Source organism: Equus przewalskii, chromosome X, assembly GCF_037783145.1.
Source record: "Equus przewalskii isolate Varuska chromosome X, EquPr2, whole genome shotgun sequence".
Classification (NCBI taxonomy): Eukaryota; Metazoa; Chordata; class Mammalia; order Perissodactyla; family Equidae; genus Equus; species Equus przewalskii.
The window spans coordinates 44116614-44135643 of NC_091863.1; the positions used below are offsets into that span (position 1 = coordinate 44116614).

General features: G+C 50.6%; 1 protein-coding gene across 11 annotated transcripts in view; it reads left to right on the forward strand.

The window, feature by feature from the left end:
- IQSEC2 (IQ motif and Sec7 domain ArfGEF 2) overlaps window positions 1-19030 on the forward strand; it is a 78123-nt gene that overhangs the window by 49688 nt on the left and 9405 nt on the right. For 9 of the 11 annotated variants that reach the window (XM_070605568.1, XM_070605576.1, XM_070605569.1 and 6 more), the window contains 6 exons: window positions 9036-9297; window positions 10237-10638; window positions 13114-14009; window positions 15363-15524; window positions 16009-16131; window positions 17090-17256. In XM_070605568.1, coding sequence (XP_070461669.1) covers window positions 9036-9297; window positions 10237-10638; window positions 13114-14009; window positions 15363-15524; window positions 16009-16131; window positions 17090-17256 — 2012 coding nt within the window. Of the gene's footprint in view, window positions 1-6219; window positions 6406-8032; window positions 8180-9035; window positions 9298-10236; window positions 10639-13113; window positions 14010-15362; window positions 15525-16008; window positions 16132-17089; window positions 17257-19030 lie in introns of those variants that run through there. The other 2 variants (XM_070605571.1, XM_070605573.1) reach the window with 2 other exon arrangements.

Here is a 19030-nt window from a genome sequence, read left to right on the forward strand (position 1 = left end):
TGGAGCCTGCCACTCCTGGAGAGGTCTCTAAATGACATCCCAAGGACCTACCTCTGTCCTCTGTGAGCACAAACAGAGATGCAGGGTGCCTAGGGCTCAGAGGACCAGACGGGGGCGGGACCCAGCCTGCCTAGTTCCCCGTCGCTCTTTCCTTCGCTGTGGCCATCGCTGCCATCTCCTCCACTGCTTGAAGGCCTTGTCCCATGCCCCCTGCTACTTCCATAGGCCTTTCAGAGTGCGTGTCGTGTCGCTGTGTACAAAGGAATTTCCATCAATAAAAGCTGATCTCTTCTCTCTGTCTGATGTATGTTCCACCCCACTTCCGCTTCCCTCTCCCCAACCCCCCCAGGGCCTTACCTTCTTTCCTATCCAGGACTGGGAGAGAGAGTAGGCTTTGATTCATGGTAATATTAACACCCAAAAAGCACTCAATAAGTGAATGAGTGGTGTGGTGCTCCCACCATGGGCAAGCCTGTTGCCTTCTCCAGCCCATCAGCCCAAGGTGACCTGAGTTGGCCAACTTGGACATGTTGCTTGGCCTTTCTGCTACCAGGTTTCCCAGTGGGTAAAAGGAGGAGGGGGGTTGGATCAGAGGATTTCCAAGGGCTCCTCCAGCTCTGACGTTCTGTCAGTCTGAGATGCTACAATTTTAAGAAGCTATGATTACTTATGAACTTAAGATATGATAATTCAGTGACACATTCCATGCAATTCTGTGGTTTCTATTTCTACAATGCTGTGATTTTTGGATTCTCCAATCCTGTGGTTTTAAGATTTAATGATTCTACCATTTAAAACAAATTCTGATGATGTGATTTTAATATTCTGTGATGTTAAGAGTCCTTGATTCTGTACTTTCAAGGTTCTGATTTTACAACTTGAGGGATCTCTGAATCTGAGGGGAAGCCGTTTTCCCCAGATACAATGACCCTGAATATTTCCTGCCAGAAGCTGGTTCTAAGAATCCCTGGAGGCTGTTGGCAGGTGGGTGGAAGGTGTTTTTATGGGCTGTAAGACCCACACCTTCTATGATGTGTCTCTGTCAGGAGCAACGCCAGGAGGTCTCATACCCCGACTTTCCCTTTTTGAGCCTTTGGCATGAGACAAATCTGAGTTTACCTTCTGGTTCTGTCACTTACTTACTATCTGTGTAACCTTGAGCAAGTATTTTCTTCTCCTTAAGCTTCATTTTCCTCCCGAGTACAGTGAGAATATATCTACCTTTCTGGATTGTCATGAAGATTAGCAAGAAAATGCAAGGAGCCCAGCATAGAGTCTGGTGCACGGTTGGGCAAGTGTGCAGTGGTTAGTGGCTCTGGTTTTGATTAAGGCCCAGGTGAGAGTCCTTCCTCTCCTTTCTTTCCTTCCTCCCTTCAACATCCCCATCACACTGATCCTGTAGCTTTCCTGGAGGCTTACCTGATTCCCTCACTCTTTGCTTAACTCATTTAGTCACTCAACTCATCTACTCATCCACTCATTCAAATTCTCATTTGTTTCCCCTCTCCCTCCATCCCTTCCTCCATCCTTCCCTCTCTCTTTCTCTCTCCCTTATTTGCTTTTCCAGAAGGTATTGCTTGAGCACCTACTGTGTGCAAGGCTTCAGGCTAAAATACTGTGAGGGATAAAAAGTAAGACAGTGGCTGTGTTCTCCATAAGTTCTCCATCTGCCAAGGGAGGTGAGAAATGCTTTGGGAAAGTAGGCAAAGTATGATGGGCAGAAATGATTGAGCACGTATGGCTGCAGTAATGAGCAAAATATGTTCCTGGCCCAAAGAGGAAGGAGCTGTCAAGGTGGGCTAGGTGGGGTGGTGTCCAGGAGGGCTTGTTGGAGAAAAAGGGGCAAGAGTGTAAGGCTGGGAAGGGTTTGAATAGGTGGCAGAAGTGAGGCAGCATTACAGGAGACAGGGATAGCATGGACAATAACCTGGGGAGAGCTCCAAGGTCATGTTGTGGAATGGTATGTAGACTGCTCTGTTCGACTGGCTCTCCAGGGCGTGTGAGTCTAGGTGACCTGTGGCTAGGGAGGAGGAGACCATTCTACCCTTCATTTGACTGGAGGTAGAAGGAAGTAGGGGGAGCAGGGGTTCAACTAAATGGAGGGAGAGGGCAAGTCAAGGTCAGATGGCCATCATGGGAGCCATCGTATAGACTCCTGTGTAGGCAACTGAATTGGCTCAGGGCCTGTGCTGTGGGAAGGGGAAGGTTTCTATCAGTTGTGAGGGAAACGTGTGTGCTTGCGCATATGTGTGCATGTCTTTATGTGAGGCCAGGCAGGTCTATCAGGAGTGAGATACTGTGGACTGTTATGTATCTGAGGGAATGTGATTGTGTGAAGCTGAGGGTGAGCAATTCTGAGTGTGAGGTCGACTGTGTGAGGTGGTGACTTTCTGTGTCTGGCAGGCTCTCTGCATGTGCCTGGTGGAGATAATCATAAGACTGGATGGGTGACTGTGGGTGGCTTTTGATCATGTGGGGCTGTGGCTTTTAGGATGACAGTTGTCAGGCAGGATGGTCACACAGATGTACAGACACACATGACTGCTACCTGTGGTCTTAGGGCCCCAAGGCAGCTGCTGAGCACGTGCTGTATGCTGGGCCCTGGCCTGGGCATGGATGGTCCACAGAGGTGAATCATACTAGGCCACTGCCCTTGGGGAACAGGGGCAGGGTGGGGGATGGACACTTCAAGAAGGAATCACAAGTTAGTTGGTGATAAGGACTGCCTGTGACATGAATGTGCATGAGACATAGAGTGGGGAGTAGCTGACCCTGTCAGGTTCTGTAGAGGGTGGGAGTAAGTCAGAACTGACTTCCCAGGATGGCTCACCTGCTCAGGGTGCTGCAAGATGCAGATGAGCTCACCCAAGCAGTGAAGTCTGCGGGTGAAGGGGAGAGGGAGGACCTCCTGGGCAGAAGAAACAAAGGAAGAGCATGAGTACAGCCATGGTGATATGGGTCAGCTTGCCATAGCCTAGGAAGTGCAAGTAGCCTGCTGTTGCCCATGTCTAGGAGCTTAAAGGTGTGGGGATGGGGAGTGCTGGACAAATTCAGCTAAAAAACTAAAAGTGGGACACTACCCTGGAAGGTAGGGGATTTGGGTTCTTGTCCTATGTGACCCTGGGCAAGTCACTTTGACTCTTTGGGCCTCAGTTTGGATCTGTGGGATCAGATGGTTCGTAAAGTCCATCCCAATTGTCTGGATCTTCTACCCTTGGCCAGCCAAACCCATGAGTCATTGCTTTCGAAGCTATGCACTTCTTCAATCTAACCTCAGTCTTTCTGGCTTCCTGGATTGCCTCCTCACTCACACACTGCACAAATATTTACCCAGCATCTGGCCCTCTGTGTGCTACTGTGGGAAGGCATGGGGAGCTAGAGGATGCAAGGATTCCACCTTGGAGGGGCTGCTCATGTCAGGTGGTGGGTAAGAGCATGAGCGTTTGTTTTGAATCCTAGTTCCATCACTGCTGAGCTTTGAGACTTTGGGCAAATTAATTCATTTTTCTGCACCTCAGTTTCCTCATCTGTGTTATCCACTTCAGGGAGAACAACCCAGACCTTGCAGAGTTGCTGGGCCTAGCAAAGAGTAACTATTCAGTCAACGACAACTGTTATTTTTAGGGCTGCAAAGAACCAGAGCTGGGATTCAAACCCAGGTCCGTGTGCTCCTAAGCCTGTGTTTGCCCACTGTATAACCCGTAGGCCCCTTTGATGGCCTCCTTCTCCCCCGCCGGCCCCTGTGCCAAGCCAGGCTGGCCTCAAGGTTGGAATCTCTGTGGTGCTGGGATTGGGTAGCAGAAACAGCTTGCAGAAGAGCTATCAGAAGAGAGGGAGGTGACTGGAGTCCCTCCGCCCCTCTGCCCCCACCCCTCCACTCGGTCCAGTCTCCTTGCCCAGTCTTCTTCCAGAGCCCAATGCCCCAGGCCTCATCTAGGTGTTGCTGACCTCCACGTCTTGTTTTCTTGTCTCTCACTTCCGGTCCCCCGCTTCTCGCCCAAGTTGTCATGGGGATAGTCCTCAGCATCCCTAGCTTCCTCTTGCCCTCGTCTTATGTCTTATGGTAGCCATAGCAACAGCCCCCATTCATTTCCATGGCAACTGCATCCTGATCCCATCCCCTGCTGGCTATCTGGCTCTAGGTAGTGCCAATAAAGGGAAGGAGGGAGAGAGACCTCCCATTAGGAACATCATCTGGAGAGGGTCAGTGCCCCCACTATGAATCCCTGTGGAACATCCTGCCCCACTTCTCCCCATCTTAGTGCCTTGGCTCACCAGGCCCCTCACTCCTCATCTCTACCAACTCCTCCTAGGTAGGACCCATTCAATAGCTTCCTCTCCCAGGAAGCCTTCAAGGTAGCAGGGGAACCAGCACAGGCTCTGGGCTTTGAGTCCCTGTTCTGCCATTTGCTAGCTCTGAGACCTTTGGCAGTGACTTTCCCCCTTGGACCCTTTTCCTCACCTGTAAAATAGGAATCCTAATTCTTCCTTCATGTTTGCCATGCAGATTAAATAATGTTCAGAAAATGCTTGACACAGGGAAGTTGTGCTGTAAGTGCAAGTTTATCTTTATTCTGCTCAGCCACCCCCAAGCAGAAGGAAGCTCTCTCCTGAGCTCCCCCAGCACTTCCTCTGTTCCCCAGCCCTGAGAACTTTCAGCTTTGTACTGTGGTTATTTGTGTAACGTGGTTTATTTCTCCCACTTGAGAGGATGTGCTCCAGTTTCCCCCACAAAATAGCCCAGCAGACAGTGCACATGGGTGTGTGTGTGCATGTGTGTGTTTTCTTTGCTCCTAGCGTGGAGGAGTCCAGAGAGAGTGGGGTCTCCCAGGCCCTTTCTGAAGTCCAGGAATCCAAACAGGGAACTGCATTTCTTCCGGCCCTGTGCAGATGAGAAACAGGTGCAGAGAGGTGAAGGGCCACGCCCAGGCACACCCGGCTGGTAAATGGCACTCAGGACCTGAGCTTAGGCCTGCCTAGCTTTTTACTGCAGAGCATGTTCTGTATGTGTGCATGTGTGTAAATGAGCATGTGCGGGAGAGAGAAGAGAGATTTTCCATGTGATCAACATGTCCCTGAGAGTTTTGGGGGCTCTGAGTTAAGGGATTCCACGTCCCTGCGTCCCATTTCTTCAGTAGTATGTATGACATCAGGAGCAATACCCTCAAGCACTGTCCTTTTTGCCAGGCCCTCTTGGGGGAACCTGTGTTGACAGCCTGACCTCCCTGCCACTATTCCCTTTGCAATCAAAACAGGCGTGAGCTCTCAAGGGGGGAATTGCTAAAGAGTGGAGAGTGAGGGCCAGCATGGGACCAGAAGTGGGGACAGGCAACGAGATGTCATGAAAAGACAGCCTGGGCCCTGGGATTGCATCCTGATTTTCTCACTTAATAGCTGCATGACCTCGGGCAAGTTTGCATCACCTCTGTGAGCCTCAGTGTCCTCATCTATAACATGGGGCTAATGGCATCTGCCTCAATAAGTTGCCAGGCTTCAATGAGCTAATTAATGCCCTTGCCCTAAGGATAAAGGTGACTCTAGGGTCCTATGGCAGCACAGAGGAAGGACCTGTAAGCCAAACTGTGTGGAAGGGGCAGGCAGACATGGAAGGGCACAGCTGAGCTAAATGTTGAAGGGTGAGCAGGAGGTAGCCAGGTTGGGGTAATGGGGCAGAGGGTGTATGAGGCAGGGGTCATGTCAGGAGAGCCATCCATGGCTTTGGTGAGGAAGTTGGAGGTTATCCTATGGATGATTCCTGCAAAACCCAAGTTAGATCACATCCCTCATCTCAATCAGAGCAAAAGTCAAAGTCTTTATAGTGGGCTCAGTGCCCTTCATGATCTACTGTCACTTTCCCCTTGTTCACTCTGCTCCAGGTACACTGGCCTCCTTGCTGTTCCTCACACATGCCAGCCACAGTTCTACCTCAGGGCCTTTGCACTGGCTCTACCCTCTGTCTGGACTGCCCTTGCCTCAGATAACCACACAGCTCACTTCTTCACTTTCATCAGGGCTCTGGTTATATGCCATTTCTTCAAAAAGACCTTCCCTGACCACTGCATCTAAAACAGCACCTTTTATCACTCTGCTGTAGTTTCCTTCCTCGCATTTATCTCTCCTTGAAATGATAGTATATATTTATAGTCTGTTTCTTCTACTATAATGTCACCTCCCCGAGGGAACAAATTTGATGTGTCTTGTTCACTGTTTTATTTCCAGCACTTAGCACTGTGCCTGGCATATAGAAAGTGCTCAATTGTTGTTTATTGAATGAGTTATGAGGAGCTGTGGAAGGGTTTTAGTGGAAGAGCAAAATGGTCAGATTCGTCCTTTGGAAAGCTCCCTCTGGCCACAGGATGGAGAACAGATTGGCAGAGGAGACTGGAGGCTGTGGTCAAAGTTCAGGTGAGAGGACTTACCAGCACGGCCACCAGAGCTGTTCATTGAATCCCTCATGCTAGAAGCTTTTATTGACCACCTACTCTGCTCCAGGCCTTGCGCTCTGTGCTAGCTAGGAGATTATCCAATTCTCTTCCTGTGCTGGGATTCTGGGAGTCATGAACACAAATAGCTGTCACGCTTTGCCAAAGCTAACCTGCACCATAAAAAGAAGGACAGACATGTGCTGTGTGTGGGAGCCCTGAACAGGATCGGCAATAATTTCTGGCTGGAGGCGGGCTTCAGGAGGGCTTCTTAGTGGTGGCGTATGACCTGAATCTTGATGGAACTAAGATGTGGGGGGATTTCTCAGATTGCAGATGGCAGAGATGATAGGGAATGCATTCCAGGTGGAAGGTACTGTATGAGCAGTTTTGGAGGTGGAAAGCAGAGGAGTATTTGGGAGAAATAGGATCTGGGCCGGGCTGGAGGGCAGAGTGGGATGGGATGGGGGGCTGGCAGTCAACCCCGCAGTATGGCTTAATGTTTAAGAGTGGGAGCTCTGGAGTCAGACTGCCTGAATTTGAATCCTGGCTCTATCATTAATAGCTCTGTGACCATAGATATGTTACGTAACCTCTCTGGACCTTAGTTTCTTTATATGTAAAATGAAGATTAGTAACAATACCTATCTTATAGGGTATTATGAGGAGTAAACAAATTATTAAATGTGTAGTGATAAGAACAGTGCCTAACGTGCTAAGTGCTCTATAAGCATTTAGTTATCGTGTCTTGGAGAGGCCTCAAATGCCACAATAAGGAACTTGGGCTATCTCTTGTGGGCAGTGGGAGCTACAGATAGTTCATGAACAAAGGAGAGAGTTGATCAAAACTGGGCTTGAGCCGTGTGCTGGGATGGGAAAGGTTTGAGAGGTTGATGGGCAGGATCCTGCAGTACCGAGGTGAAGGAGGGGAGCATCTTAGGTGCCTGGGGGCAAGGGGCTGGGCTGGGTCTGACCTCTGGAGGGGGACTTCACAGGCCCCTGAGGCCCAGGAGGAGAGAGAATTGGGGGTGGAAAGCAGCCCCCTAGTCTGTTTCCACCTTGCTCCTGGCAATATTGCAGACTAACACTTGGGAGGGTGGAGGATGAGCAGTGGGCAGGAGCTCCCACCAGGGCTGAGCCAGCCCCGCTGCTGCAGCCCAGGACCCAGCCTTGTGGGTGCAGCCTCCCCACTGCGCCAGCCCTCAGCCCAAAGTGCTCTTCTGCAAGGCTGGCAGGCCTGATGCAGCTCAAGCTCCTGCAGTGGTAGGGAGCCCCCCTACAGCCACCCCAGCTCGTCCCCGCCCTGCACCCTGACCTCTGCCAAGTGGCGGCTAGGGAGTGGCCCCTTAACCCTCTCACCCCTTAAGCCCCCTCAACCCTGTGCCTGCGCAAACAAGATTATTCTCTGGGCCCCAGCCACACCCATTCCCCACCAAACCCCTCCATGCCTCACCTGCATGTTCCTCCCCTCCCGACACTCCCCCTCTGTTCTCCCTGCTTCTTTGGCTCCTCACCATACCTGCTCAGCTCAGGGCACCTGGGCTCTGTTGCTACCTGGGTTCCCTGGCAGCCTGGTTGCCATGGCACCATGGGAGTAGGTCTGGCAGAACAACAGCTCTGGGTAACCAGGGCAGGCAAGGCCCAGTGCTCAGCTTCTGCTACTCTTCAGCCTCAAGACCTATGCTCCCCTCCCCCAGCTGAGCAGAGGGGGCCATGAGGAGAAAAAGGAAGTTGTCCCGCAGAGCAGCTCTTTACCTGTGAGGATGCTGGATGGGAGGCGCCTCCCACTGTCACCGTGCCTATACCCTTGCAGCCAGGGAACCCTGAGAACTGGCCAGGCCAGAATCCAGGCGGCTGAGGGCAGGGGCGGGGCTGCAGGGGGAAGGGCTGAGCAGGGGAGGGGAGAGCCTAGAGGCGCAGGATGCAGGAGGAAGCCTCGGGCCTGGGGACAGGACTGATCTGGAGTGGTGCTGAGGATCAAGCTGGGAGGGAAACCACACCATGTTGGAGACAGAGCCATGAGGGGATGGAGCTGTGAGAGGAAGAGGTCTGGGGGGAGGGGTGGAGCTGTGAGGGACCTGGTCGATAGGGGAAGGAGGCTTTGGGTATGGAGCTGTTAGGGGCCAGGACTATGAGAAAAAGGGACTTGAGGGGACAGGACTGGGGGGAAACTAGTCTGGGGATAAGGCTGTGAGGGGATTTGGCCATGAGGAGTCCAGGCTGTGAGGGATGAGTAGGACTGGGGACAAGACTATGAGAAGGCCCAGCCTTGAGGGAAAGGAGTCTAAGAAGATGGAGCTGTGAGGGGATGGGGTCTGTGAGGGGGGCGAGGGCGTTTGAGGATGGATCTATGAGGGAAAGAGGCTGAAGGAGAATGAGGATAGGGCTGTGAAAGCAAGGGGAGCCTGAAGGGAAGGGACTGTGAGGGTGGAGAGGAGACAGCTTGGGGAGTAGGACTCCCCTGTGGCCTTTAAGTATTGGGGTCCCTATATGTGTGAGGAAACTGGGGAGGAGGGGGTTGTGGAAAGGGATCTGGTCCACCCACTCTCAGTCTGGCCCAGCAGGCCTGTCTCTTGTTCCCACATCCTGGCTCATCTTATCTCATCCCCACAGTGTGGAGGGTGATGCCCCAGGCAGTGACCTGAGCACAGCGGTTGATAGTCCTGGGAGCCAACCCCCCTACCGGCTGAGCCAGCTGCCCCCCACCAGTAGCCACATGGGGGGCCCCCCTGCTGGGGTGGGCCTTCCCTGGGCTCAGCGGGCTCGCCTCCAGCCAGCCAGTGTCGCCCTGAGGAAGCAGGAAGAGGAGGAGATAAAGCGCTCCAAGGCCCTATCGGACAGCTATGAACTCTCTACGGACTTGCAGGACAAGAAGGTGCAGACAAGATGGCTCTGGCTGGGAATGGGAGTGGGAATGGGGGTGTGAGAGAACAAGGGAGGGATTGGGATGTGGCACTTGAAGGCGGTATCTAGGGAAGGATAGCGGGACTGGAAAGGGATAAGACTGGCTCCAGGACCCTTTACCCTAATGGGGACTCACTTACTCATTCACTACCCATCCACTGAGTCTTGTATTCACTCAGCAGTGGTTGAGCTCCATGCCGGGCACTGGGGTATAAAGATGAATGAGACTTGGACCTGGGCCTCAAAAATCTGTCTAACGGGAGAAACACACACATATGTTGGCAATTTCAGAACAGTGTGCTACAATGTATCCCATATATTACACAAGATATTGTTTAGCTGAAAAAAGGTGCGGGGGGGGGGGGCAGGGGGGGACACAAAATCCTATATATAGAAAATAAAAAGGTGGAAGGACATATACCAAAATGTTAATTGTGGTTTACACCTAGGTGTTGGGACTGTAGGTGAACCAATCTTCCTTCTTTCCCTCCTTCCTTCCTCCCTCCCTCCCCCCTCCCTTCCCTCCCTCCTCCATCCCTCCCTCTTTCCCTCTCTCCCCTCTCGGCCCTTCTCCCTCCCTTTCTTCCCCACCTCTCTTCCTCCTTCCTTTCCTCCTTCTTGCTCTCAATCTCTTTCTTCCTTTCTTTCCTTTTTGGGCTTCTCTCTTTTGTCTTAACTTTTTTTGAGTACTGAATATCTACTTCCTGTAAATAAAAAAAAGAAAACCACGACCCTGTCCTGTGTGGCAAGTGCTATCTGAGATTAAAGTGAGAACAACACAGAGCTCAGCCTGGTGCACTCAGGCAGCCGTGAGCAGTTAGCTGTGACTTGGGTGGCTGTGTGGTTGAGGCCCAGGGAGAGGAGGCTGTAGTGAGTTCTGACCTTGTTCCCCTCGACCCTCCCCTGCCAGGTGGAAATGCTGGAGAGGAAGTATGGGGGCTCCTTCCTGAGCCGCAGGGCTGCCAGGACCATCCAGACAGCCTTCCGCCAGTACCGCATGAACAAGAACTTTGAGCGGCTCCGCAGCTCAGCTTCAGAGAGCCGCATGTCCCGCCGCATCATCCTTTCCAACATGCGGATGCAGTTCTCCTTTGAGGAGTACGAGAAGGCACAGAACCCCGCGTACTTCGAGGGCAAGCCTGCCTCGCTGGACGAGGGTGCCATGGCTGGTGCCCGGAGTCACCGGCTTGAACGGGGGCTCCCATATGGAGGCTCCTGTGGAGGGGGCATCGATGGTGGGGGAAGCTCCGTCACCACATCTGGAGAGTTTTCCAATGACATCACAGAGCTAGAGGACTCCTTCTCCAAACAGGTCAGCATCCCTGAAAAGATCCTTTCCTCCCCATCCCCATGCTCTGGCTACTCCTGCAACTTTTTACGTACACTTCAAACTAAAAGAAGTTGCCCAACAAGCATTTGATAACAACAAATAGCTACCAACTGAGTAGGGACTGTGAGAATGATGAGAAAGAATTGGCAGGACAAAAAATTATATAGTTAAAACAAGCAAGTTAAAAATCTGGGTGTAGAGAACACGTAAGAAAATTAAAGTTCTCACTCTTTTGCACTTCATCCACTATCAAATTAAGGCCTAACTAACAGGTGATGAGCTCCCACTCTGTGCCAGGTGCCGGGTATGCCTCATAATGACCTGTGAGATGGGGATCGTTATCCCGATTTTACAGAGGACACTGAGGCTCCAAGGCCCTGAGAGGTAAAGTGACTTTTCCAAACTGGATTGGAACTCAGCTCTGTCTGGTTCCAAAGCCTGTGCTCTTTCCCTTATACCACAGACCAGGCTTTGTGCTGGGCACCGTGGAGGAGACAGATGAACCGGCCCAGGGTTCTTGTTCTCAAGGATCTCCCATGTGCTGCCTGGCACAGACACATGGCAGACACATGACTGCCTCCTGAAGTAGAGTGTGCTCCGAGCCATGAGAAAGGATCACATTTGGTACTGTGGGAACCCAGGGGAGGGAGAAGAAACTTTCTTCTGGGAGAACCAGAGAAGGCTTCTTTGAGAAAACAACACTGGAGCTTGGCCTTACCAGACAGATAAGATTCAGCAAGTCAGAGATAGTTGGGAGGGTGTTGCTTGAATAGGCATTGAATTAGCAAAAGCATGGAAGGGTGGGAATCCAGCAGGCAGTGATGGTGTTGGGAGATCAGTTCTGGGCTTGGGGTGTATCAGCATAGCTGCTCAGGTACCAATCCCAGGTTTGCTATTTCCCAGCTATGTGACCTTGGGCAAACTGTTTAACCTTACTGAAACATGATCAATAAAATGGAGATAAAACCTTCTTTTATAACTGTTTTGAAGATTCAGTTCAGCTAGGTAATACGTATGAAAGCACATAGTATGTAGTAGCTGCTAAGTACATGTTAGTTTCCTTCCTAAAACCAAGGAGGTATTTGGCAGAAATTGTTGAATGAATGAATAAATGAAGCTTTATAAGAGAAGAAATCACTCTGCTCTAACTTCTGTGATCTGGCCCTGCTGTCAGCCTGGGCATGTTCCCTGTAGCTAATGAAAGGATATGTGGGGCGGGGAGTGGGGGTAGAGGAAAGGAAAGAAGTATTAAAGGGGAGATCTAAATCACTCACCTGTTTATTCATACAACAGACATTTTAATTGAACATCTCTTCTGTGTCAAGCAATGTGTTGAGCTGAACTAAAAAGAGAAACTGGGCCTGGACCCATCCCTCAAGGAGGAAATGAGGGTTAGGGGCTCACAGTCTGATGGCAAGATTGAGGAACCAGGCCTGGGCCCAGCTCTCAGTGCTATCCAAGTCTGATGTGTATTAGTTATCTATTGCTGTGTAACAAATGACCCCAAAATTTAGTAGCTTAAAACTGAACTTAAAGACTGAGCTTAAACAACAAACATTTATTATCTCATATAGTTTCTGAGGGCCAGGAATCTGGGAGTGGCTTGGTTGGTGATTCTGGCTCAGGGTCTCTCATGAGGCTGCAATCAAGCTGTAGGGTGGGACAGCAATCTCTAAAGACTTGACTGGGGCTGACAGGTCTGCTTCCAAGCTCACTCACTTGGCTGTTGGCAGGAGGATTCAGGTCCTCACCATGTGGGCTTCTCCATAGGACTGCTCATGGCATGGCTTCCCCCAGAGCCAGGGGTCTGAGAGAGAGAGCACAAGCGAGTAATGGAAGCTCAAGCCTTTCACAACCTAATCTTGGAAGTGACATCCCATCACTTCTGCCACATGCTGTTGGTTCCACAGACCAACCCTGGGACAATGTGGTACACAAGGGTGTGAATACCAGGAGACGGGGATCATTAGGGGTCAGTTTGGAGGCTGGATACCACAGGAAGGTGGTTACCAGCCATGGTCCAGATTCTCAAGGCTGAATATTATGGATTTCCTAAAAGAGAACCAGACAGAGGGCTCTGTGAGCCCAGAGGAAGCTGAGATTTTGGTTTACCTTGGGGGATGGCAGAGGCAGGAATGTGGATTGAATCAGCGAGGAGGTGGCATTGACTTGGGTCTATATAGACATGAAGGAGATAATGGGATAGCTGAGAAGGGAACTTGGCATTCATCCCAGCTACTGTGAGCTCACAATGGATCCCTGGGAGTTATTTTATATACTGCAGAGAATCTGTGGAGGTGGGGGAGGGGAATCCCTCTTCTTGGCTGACCCACCAGGAAGATTCCTCCTTTTTCCTTCTCTCCCTCCCTCATTCCCACCCTTCCACCATCCCACCATCCTTCCCTTCATCTTTCCTTCCTTTCTGTCTCTTTCCCTCCTCCCCTTCCCCCCACACAGGTAAAGTCTCTGGCTGAATCCATCGACGAGGCCCTGAACTGCCACCCATCGGGGCCCATGTCTGAGGAGCCAGGGTCAGCCCAACTGGAGAAGCGAGAGTCGAAGGAACAGCAAGAGGACAGCTCGGCAACATCCTTCAGTGACCTTCCTCTCTACTTGGATGACCCAGTTCCCCCACCTTCCCCTGAGCGACTGCCCAGCACAGAGCCTGCACCCCAGAGCCGTCCTGAGTTCTGGGCACCAGCCCCTCTCCCGCCAGTTCCTCCACCAGTGCCACCAGGGACCCGGGAAGATGGTAGCCGTGAGGAAGGCACTCGAAGGGGTCCTGGGTGCTTGGAGTGCCGGGATTTCCGGCTGCGGGCTGCTCACCTTCCCCTGCTTACCATTGAGCCTCCTAGTGACAGCTCCGTGGACCTGAGTGACCGCTCAGATCGCGGCTCTGTTCACCGCCAGCTGGTCTATGAGGCTGATGGCTGCAGCCCCCATGGGACCCTGAAGCACAAGGGGCCACCAGGCAGGGCCCCAATCCCTCACCGCCACTACACAGCCCCGGAAGGCCCAGCCCCAGCCCCGCCAGGGCCCCTGCCACCAGCCCCCACCGGTGGCACTGGGCCCAGTGGTGTGCCTGGGGGTCGGAGGTTGGGGAAGTGCGAGGCAGCAGGTGAGAACTCTGATGGTGGAGATAACGAAAGCCTTGAGAGCTCCAGCAATTCCAATGAGACCATCAACTGCAGCTCTGGCTCCTCTTCACGGGATAGCCTGAGGGAGCCTCCAGCCACCGGCCTGTGCAAGCAGACTTACCAGCGAGAGACAAGGCACAGCTGGGACTCGCCAGCCTTCAACAATGACGTGGTACAGAGGCGGCACTACAGAATCGGCCTCAACCTCTTCAATAAGTACGTGCTCCCCATTCCCTCCTCCTCGCCCCTTCCTGCCCTGGGCACTGTGACCCCTGGGGCTGAACTCCAAGCAGTGATCCTGTTTCTGCCATCCTCTCATTTTGTGGATGGTGTTTCTCCCCAGCCATTCAGAGAAGAGGATTGGCAACAGGGTGACAGAGTAGAAAGCTCCCCCCACCCACACACACATACCATCAGAGGCAGTTCTAGTCCTAGTACTGCTTCTGACTGGCTGTGTGATGTTGGGTGAGATGTTCCCCTTTCTGGGCCCCAATTTTCTGGCTATGGGATGGATTCTGAACCTTGGGTCCCCCAACTTCCCTTTTTGGTGGGGAAGTGATAAGGTGTATAAAGAACTCTGCTCTGAGAAACAGGAGACCTGGACCCCTAACCTGCCTTTGGTGTGTTCCTTCCTTGGGCTTCAGTGTTTCCACCTATCAACTAGCAGGGTGTGTATATTTGAGGTGTTGGGGGCGGGGTGGAGTGCTGGACTAGTCAATGACCATGACCAAGCTCTTTCTAGGTATTTGGTCTTGTGCCAGGTGCTTAGGAGTGCGGTGAGAGTGTGACGTTTGATTAAAAAATAATTAGAAAACAAATGCCTTATGTCTTTATAGCCTATAAGACACTGCCACCTAGGTTTCTCACAAGAGCTCAGCAAGGTGGGTAGTGGTATCCCTATTTTATAGAGAAGGGACTGAGGCTTAGAGAAGTAAAGGGAATTGTTCTGAGTCATACGACTGGTAAGTGATGGATCTGAGACTCCTGTGACACCAAGTCTCTTCCAAATTCTAGCCTCGTGGGGTCCTGAGTCTCTGGGGTTTTGAATATGGGATAGTACAGACCCAGATTTGGCCTAGTGGAAAGTAGAGAGCACTTTGTCTGTAGAAACACTCACAGAGGCTGGGTGATACCTTTCTGGGTGTGATGTGGGATGCAGACAAAGTAACCTCTTTACTTCTTTCCTACTCTGAGGGTCTGTGACTCTGACAGAAGGGCTTAGCCTGGAACTCAGATCCCTCCGTGCCTGCTGGGCATATCAAAGCTCTTGGCATAGGGCAGGCTCTCAGTAGATCTCAATTTTCTTTCGGTTGTAGTGTGGCTCCAGTGGAGGAGAAAGTTAGGTTGAGGATACCTTGGAATTTTGAAGCTCTCTGAAATGGGAAAGTGACTTCCTCTCCTTGGGCCTCAGTTTTCTCATCTGTACCATGAAGGGATTGGACCAAATTATACATTTGACTTCCTTGGTTCTCTGAGGCCATGGTTGGGCCCAAAATTAGTTCAAGAAATGGGATAGAGGGCAGAGTTCCAGGAGGACAGTCATCTCATCTACCTCCCCTCTTTCTGCAGGAAGCCAGAGAAAGGCATCCAGTATCTGATCGAGCGGGGCTTCCTGTCAGACACACCAGTGGGAGTGGCTCACTTCATCCTGGAACGGAAAGGCCTGAGCCGGCAGATGATCGGGGAATTCCTAGGAAACCGGCAGAAGCAGTTCAACAGAGACGTGTTGGAGTGAGGACCCTAAGATGGGGCAGGCTGGGGCCAGGGATTCCTGGAAAAGGAGAGCAGGAGGGAGGAAGGGGGCAGCCTGTCCTTTTTGCTCAAATAAACTTTGCAAAACAGGATGAATAGACCTTCCTGCTCTCACACCCCTCTGCCGCAAAGAGGTCTGATCTCTCGGCCCTATTCCTAAAGTCTTCTGGGTGGCCCCAGGCAAGGCATGCTTGTCCTATGGCCTGCTTTGAGCCTCACTTTTCCTGTCTCTGAAACGAATGGGCCAATGGAAAGGACCCTTAGGAACCGCGTGTCTGGCCTTGATTTTCTGGGATGGATTCAATTTCAAACGTTCCATCCTCATGTGTACTTGCTTGGGCCATGGGTCCAGATTTTGGAATTCTTATCATTGGGGATGTTTGTCCGTTTGAGCAGGTCAGGATGGGTCAGAGGTTTTCTGCAGAGGAATTGAGAGTACCATACCCCCTTGTTTGCTCCTCAGCTGTGTGGTGGATGAAATGGACTTCTCCTCCATGGATTTGGATGACGCACTCCGGAAGTTCCAATCCCATATCCGGGTTCAGGGCGAGGCCCAGAAAGTGGAGCGACTCATAGAAGCCTTCAGGTGTGCCTACTTCCCAGTCCTGAAGCTGCCCTGTCCTACTTGGGGGGTGGGGCAGCATAGTATATGCTTACAAGTTATCTCTCTGAGCCTCATACTTTCCTCACCAGACAATGGAAATTATAAATCCTGTCTTTCAAGGCAGTTGTGAGGATCAGAGGTCATGTGCCTAAAGTATCTAGCTCAGCATCTGGGGCCTGGGCATCCAGTAAGGGATGACAATATCAGCAACAATAGCTAACATTCGCTGAGCACTTACCAGGTATCAGGTGCTGAGCTGGGCACTTTACATGATTATTTTGCCGAACAACCACAATAACCTTTTGAGTTAAGTGCTTTTATTATTATTCCCATTTTGCAGATGAGAAATCAGAAGTTTAGAGAGGTTAAGTAACTTGCCCAGAGTCATACAGTGAGTAAGCAGTGGAAGCAGGATTTAAACTCATGTGCCTGACTCCATGGCCCGTGCCTTTAATTCTGTCCTCTACTGTGAATGCTTTGGGGATCAGGCAGACCGGGGTATCAATCTGGCTCCACCACTTTGGGGTTTTTAGAGGAGAAACAGGACAGTTGCTGAGAACTTGTTTCCCATAATGGGAGAAGGGTTTGCTTTACAGTCAGAAAGATTGAGATTTTCATCCTGGCTTCACCATTTACCTTGGGCAAGTTACCTTACCACTTTGGGTCTCAGTCACTTCATCTGTAAAATTGGGCTGCAGGATTGTGATAGGATTACATGAGACAATGTACATAAATCCCCTGGCAAAGCTCTCTAAAAGGTAGCGATTGTGATTTTTACGTGCTAGTCTTGGGGAAACGCAAAAAAGAAGAATGAGGACAGACCCAAAGGACTCGGGAGTATTTCTTGGAGGAGAGGGTTAGTGGTGTCACACTGGGAGGATGACGAGTAGGTGGAGATTACTGGTGCCTGATCCTGGCCCTGACCCCTCCTGCCTTGCAGCCAGCGGTACTGTGTGTGTAACCCAGCCCTCGTGCGCCAGTTCCGGAACCCAGATACCATCTTCATCCTTGCTTTTGCCATCATCCTCCTCAATACTGACATGTACAGTCCCAGTGTCAAGGCTGAACGCAAGATGAAACTAGATGACTTCATCAAGAACCTGAGAGGTGACCCCAGACTTCCCTATCAGCTTTTCCTGTCCTTTACCTGGGAAGGGAAAGTGGACCGGGTCGGGGCTGGGGAGGGACGAGGGAGATGGCATGTGCTCCCTGGAAAATTAACCTGTGGTGCTCTCACTTTCTGCCAAGATCCATCCACTCATTCCTGCACTGAGTATTGACCAAGCAGATCCTGAACAAGAGAGAGAAAAGCTCTGGCTCTTAGGGAGCTTACATTAATTCACTCAGTCATTCATGTGCCTGTTCACTCGTCACTCCCTCTTTCCCTCTCTTCTTTGTTTATGCCCATAAAGACTCATTTAATTATTTTAGGTACCCTTTTCTCCATCCGTGCATTCATTCCCTCAGCCAACCAACCAGCCACCCAGCCAGTCGACACTGAGTGCCTGGTGTGTGCCAGGCCCTGTGATGGGCGCTAAGGACAGTGGCATTTGCCATAGTCCCTTCCCAGAGAGAGCTCGCTCTTTGTGGGTGAGACCAACTTGTGGTACCAGACAGCCAACACAAGACAGGAAGTGAAACATGATGTCAGACAGGCCAAAAGTACAATCACAGCTCAGGAGGGAGAGCCCATCTCCAATGCACTTCCTGTAGGAAGCAGTATTTTCATTTTAAGGTGGGCCTTGAAGGCATGGATAATGTGAGAGAACGGGTCATAGAGGAGGCTTACCTGGTATTAAGAATAACAAAGGCACAGAGGTGGGAAAATGTAAAGTTGTTTGGAGAACAATCAAGATGGGGTGGACGATCCAGCTGGGAAGGTCAATTGGAACCAATATACGAGAGCCTCAAATGCCAGGTGAAAGGTATCACCTTGACCTTTTTTTTATGGTTTATTGTATTGATGTTAAGCCCTGCCTCTCACCAAAGAGCAACCTACTAAAAATGGCACCGATGTTAGGATTATTTAAACAGAAACGAAAGAGGGAAATAGAATTGAGGAAAAACAAATAGACAAGACAAATTTGCTGACCGTCACAGTTGGGCGTTAAGCTCTCTGGCAGCTGAGGTAAAACGGCAGTGCGGTGAAGGACGTTCCGTCAGCACTTGTCCGAGGGAGAGGCCTGGCATCTCCAAAGGAGAAAATGTTTTCCCTAGCAGAAGGTTTAGAGAGAAGAGTGAGTGGGTTTCACTCAGCAGACAGTCAGGGGTGGAGAAGGATGGCAGACTCGGCAGGAGAGTGTGTCTCCCAGAATCCTGCTATTAGTCATTCGTTTGTTCATTCATTGGTTTCATTCATTCTCCCTCCCTCTCTCTCTGTCTATATATGTGTGTGTGTATATGTATACACACACGTGTATGTATAAGTATTTTATATATATGTATATCTTTTCTCCCTTTAATTAGTAAATAAATAAGGAAACAAATGAAACAAATACCTGCTCATTCCAGAACTTTTGGAAATATAGAAAATTAGCAAATTTCTTTTAATCACCCAAAATTCTGCCCCCTAGAGGCAACCTTGGTTAATATTTTGATGAATTCTAGTCTTTTTTCCCACGGATGTGTAACTTTTTATATAATTAAGATCATGCTGTGTGTACAATTTATCTCGCTCTTTTCACTTAACTTGCTACAAGAATTTTCTCATGCTTTTTGTAAATGTCAAGTTTTTAATAGCTATATGTTATTTTATTAGATGAATATCTTCAACTTTACTTAACTGTTCCTTCTATTGTTAGAACTTAGGTTGTTTCAGATTTTTCCCATAAGTGGCACTTGTACATATATCGTTGCACATAATTCCTCAGGGTAGATTCCT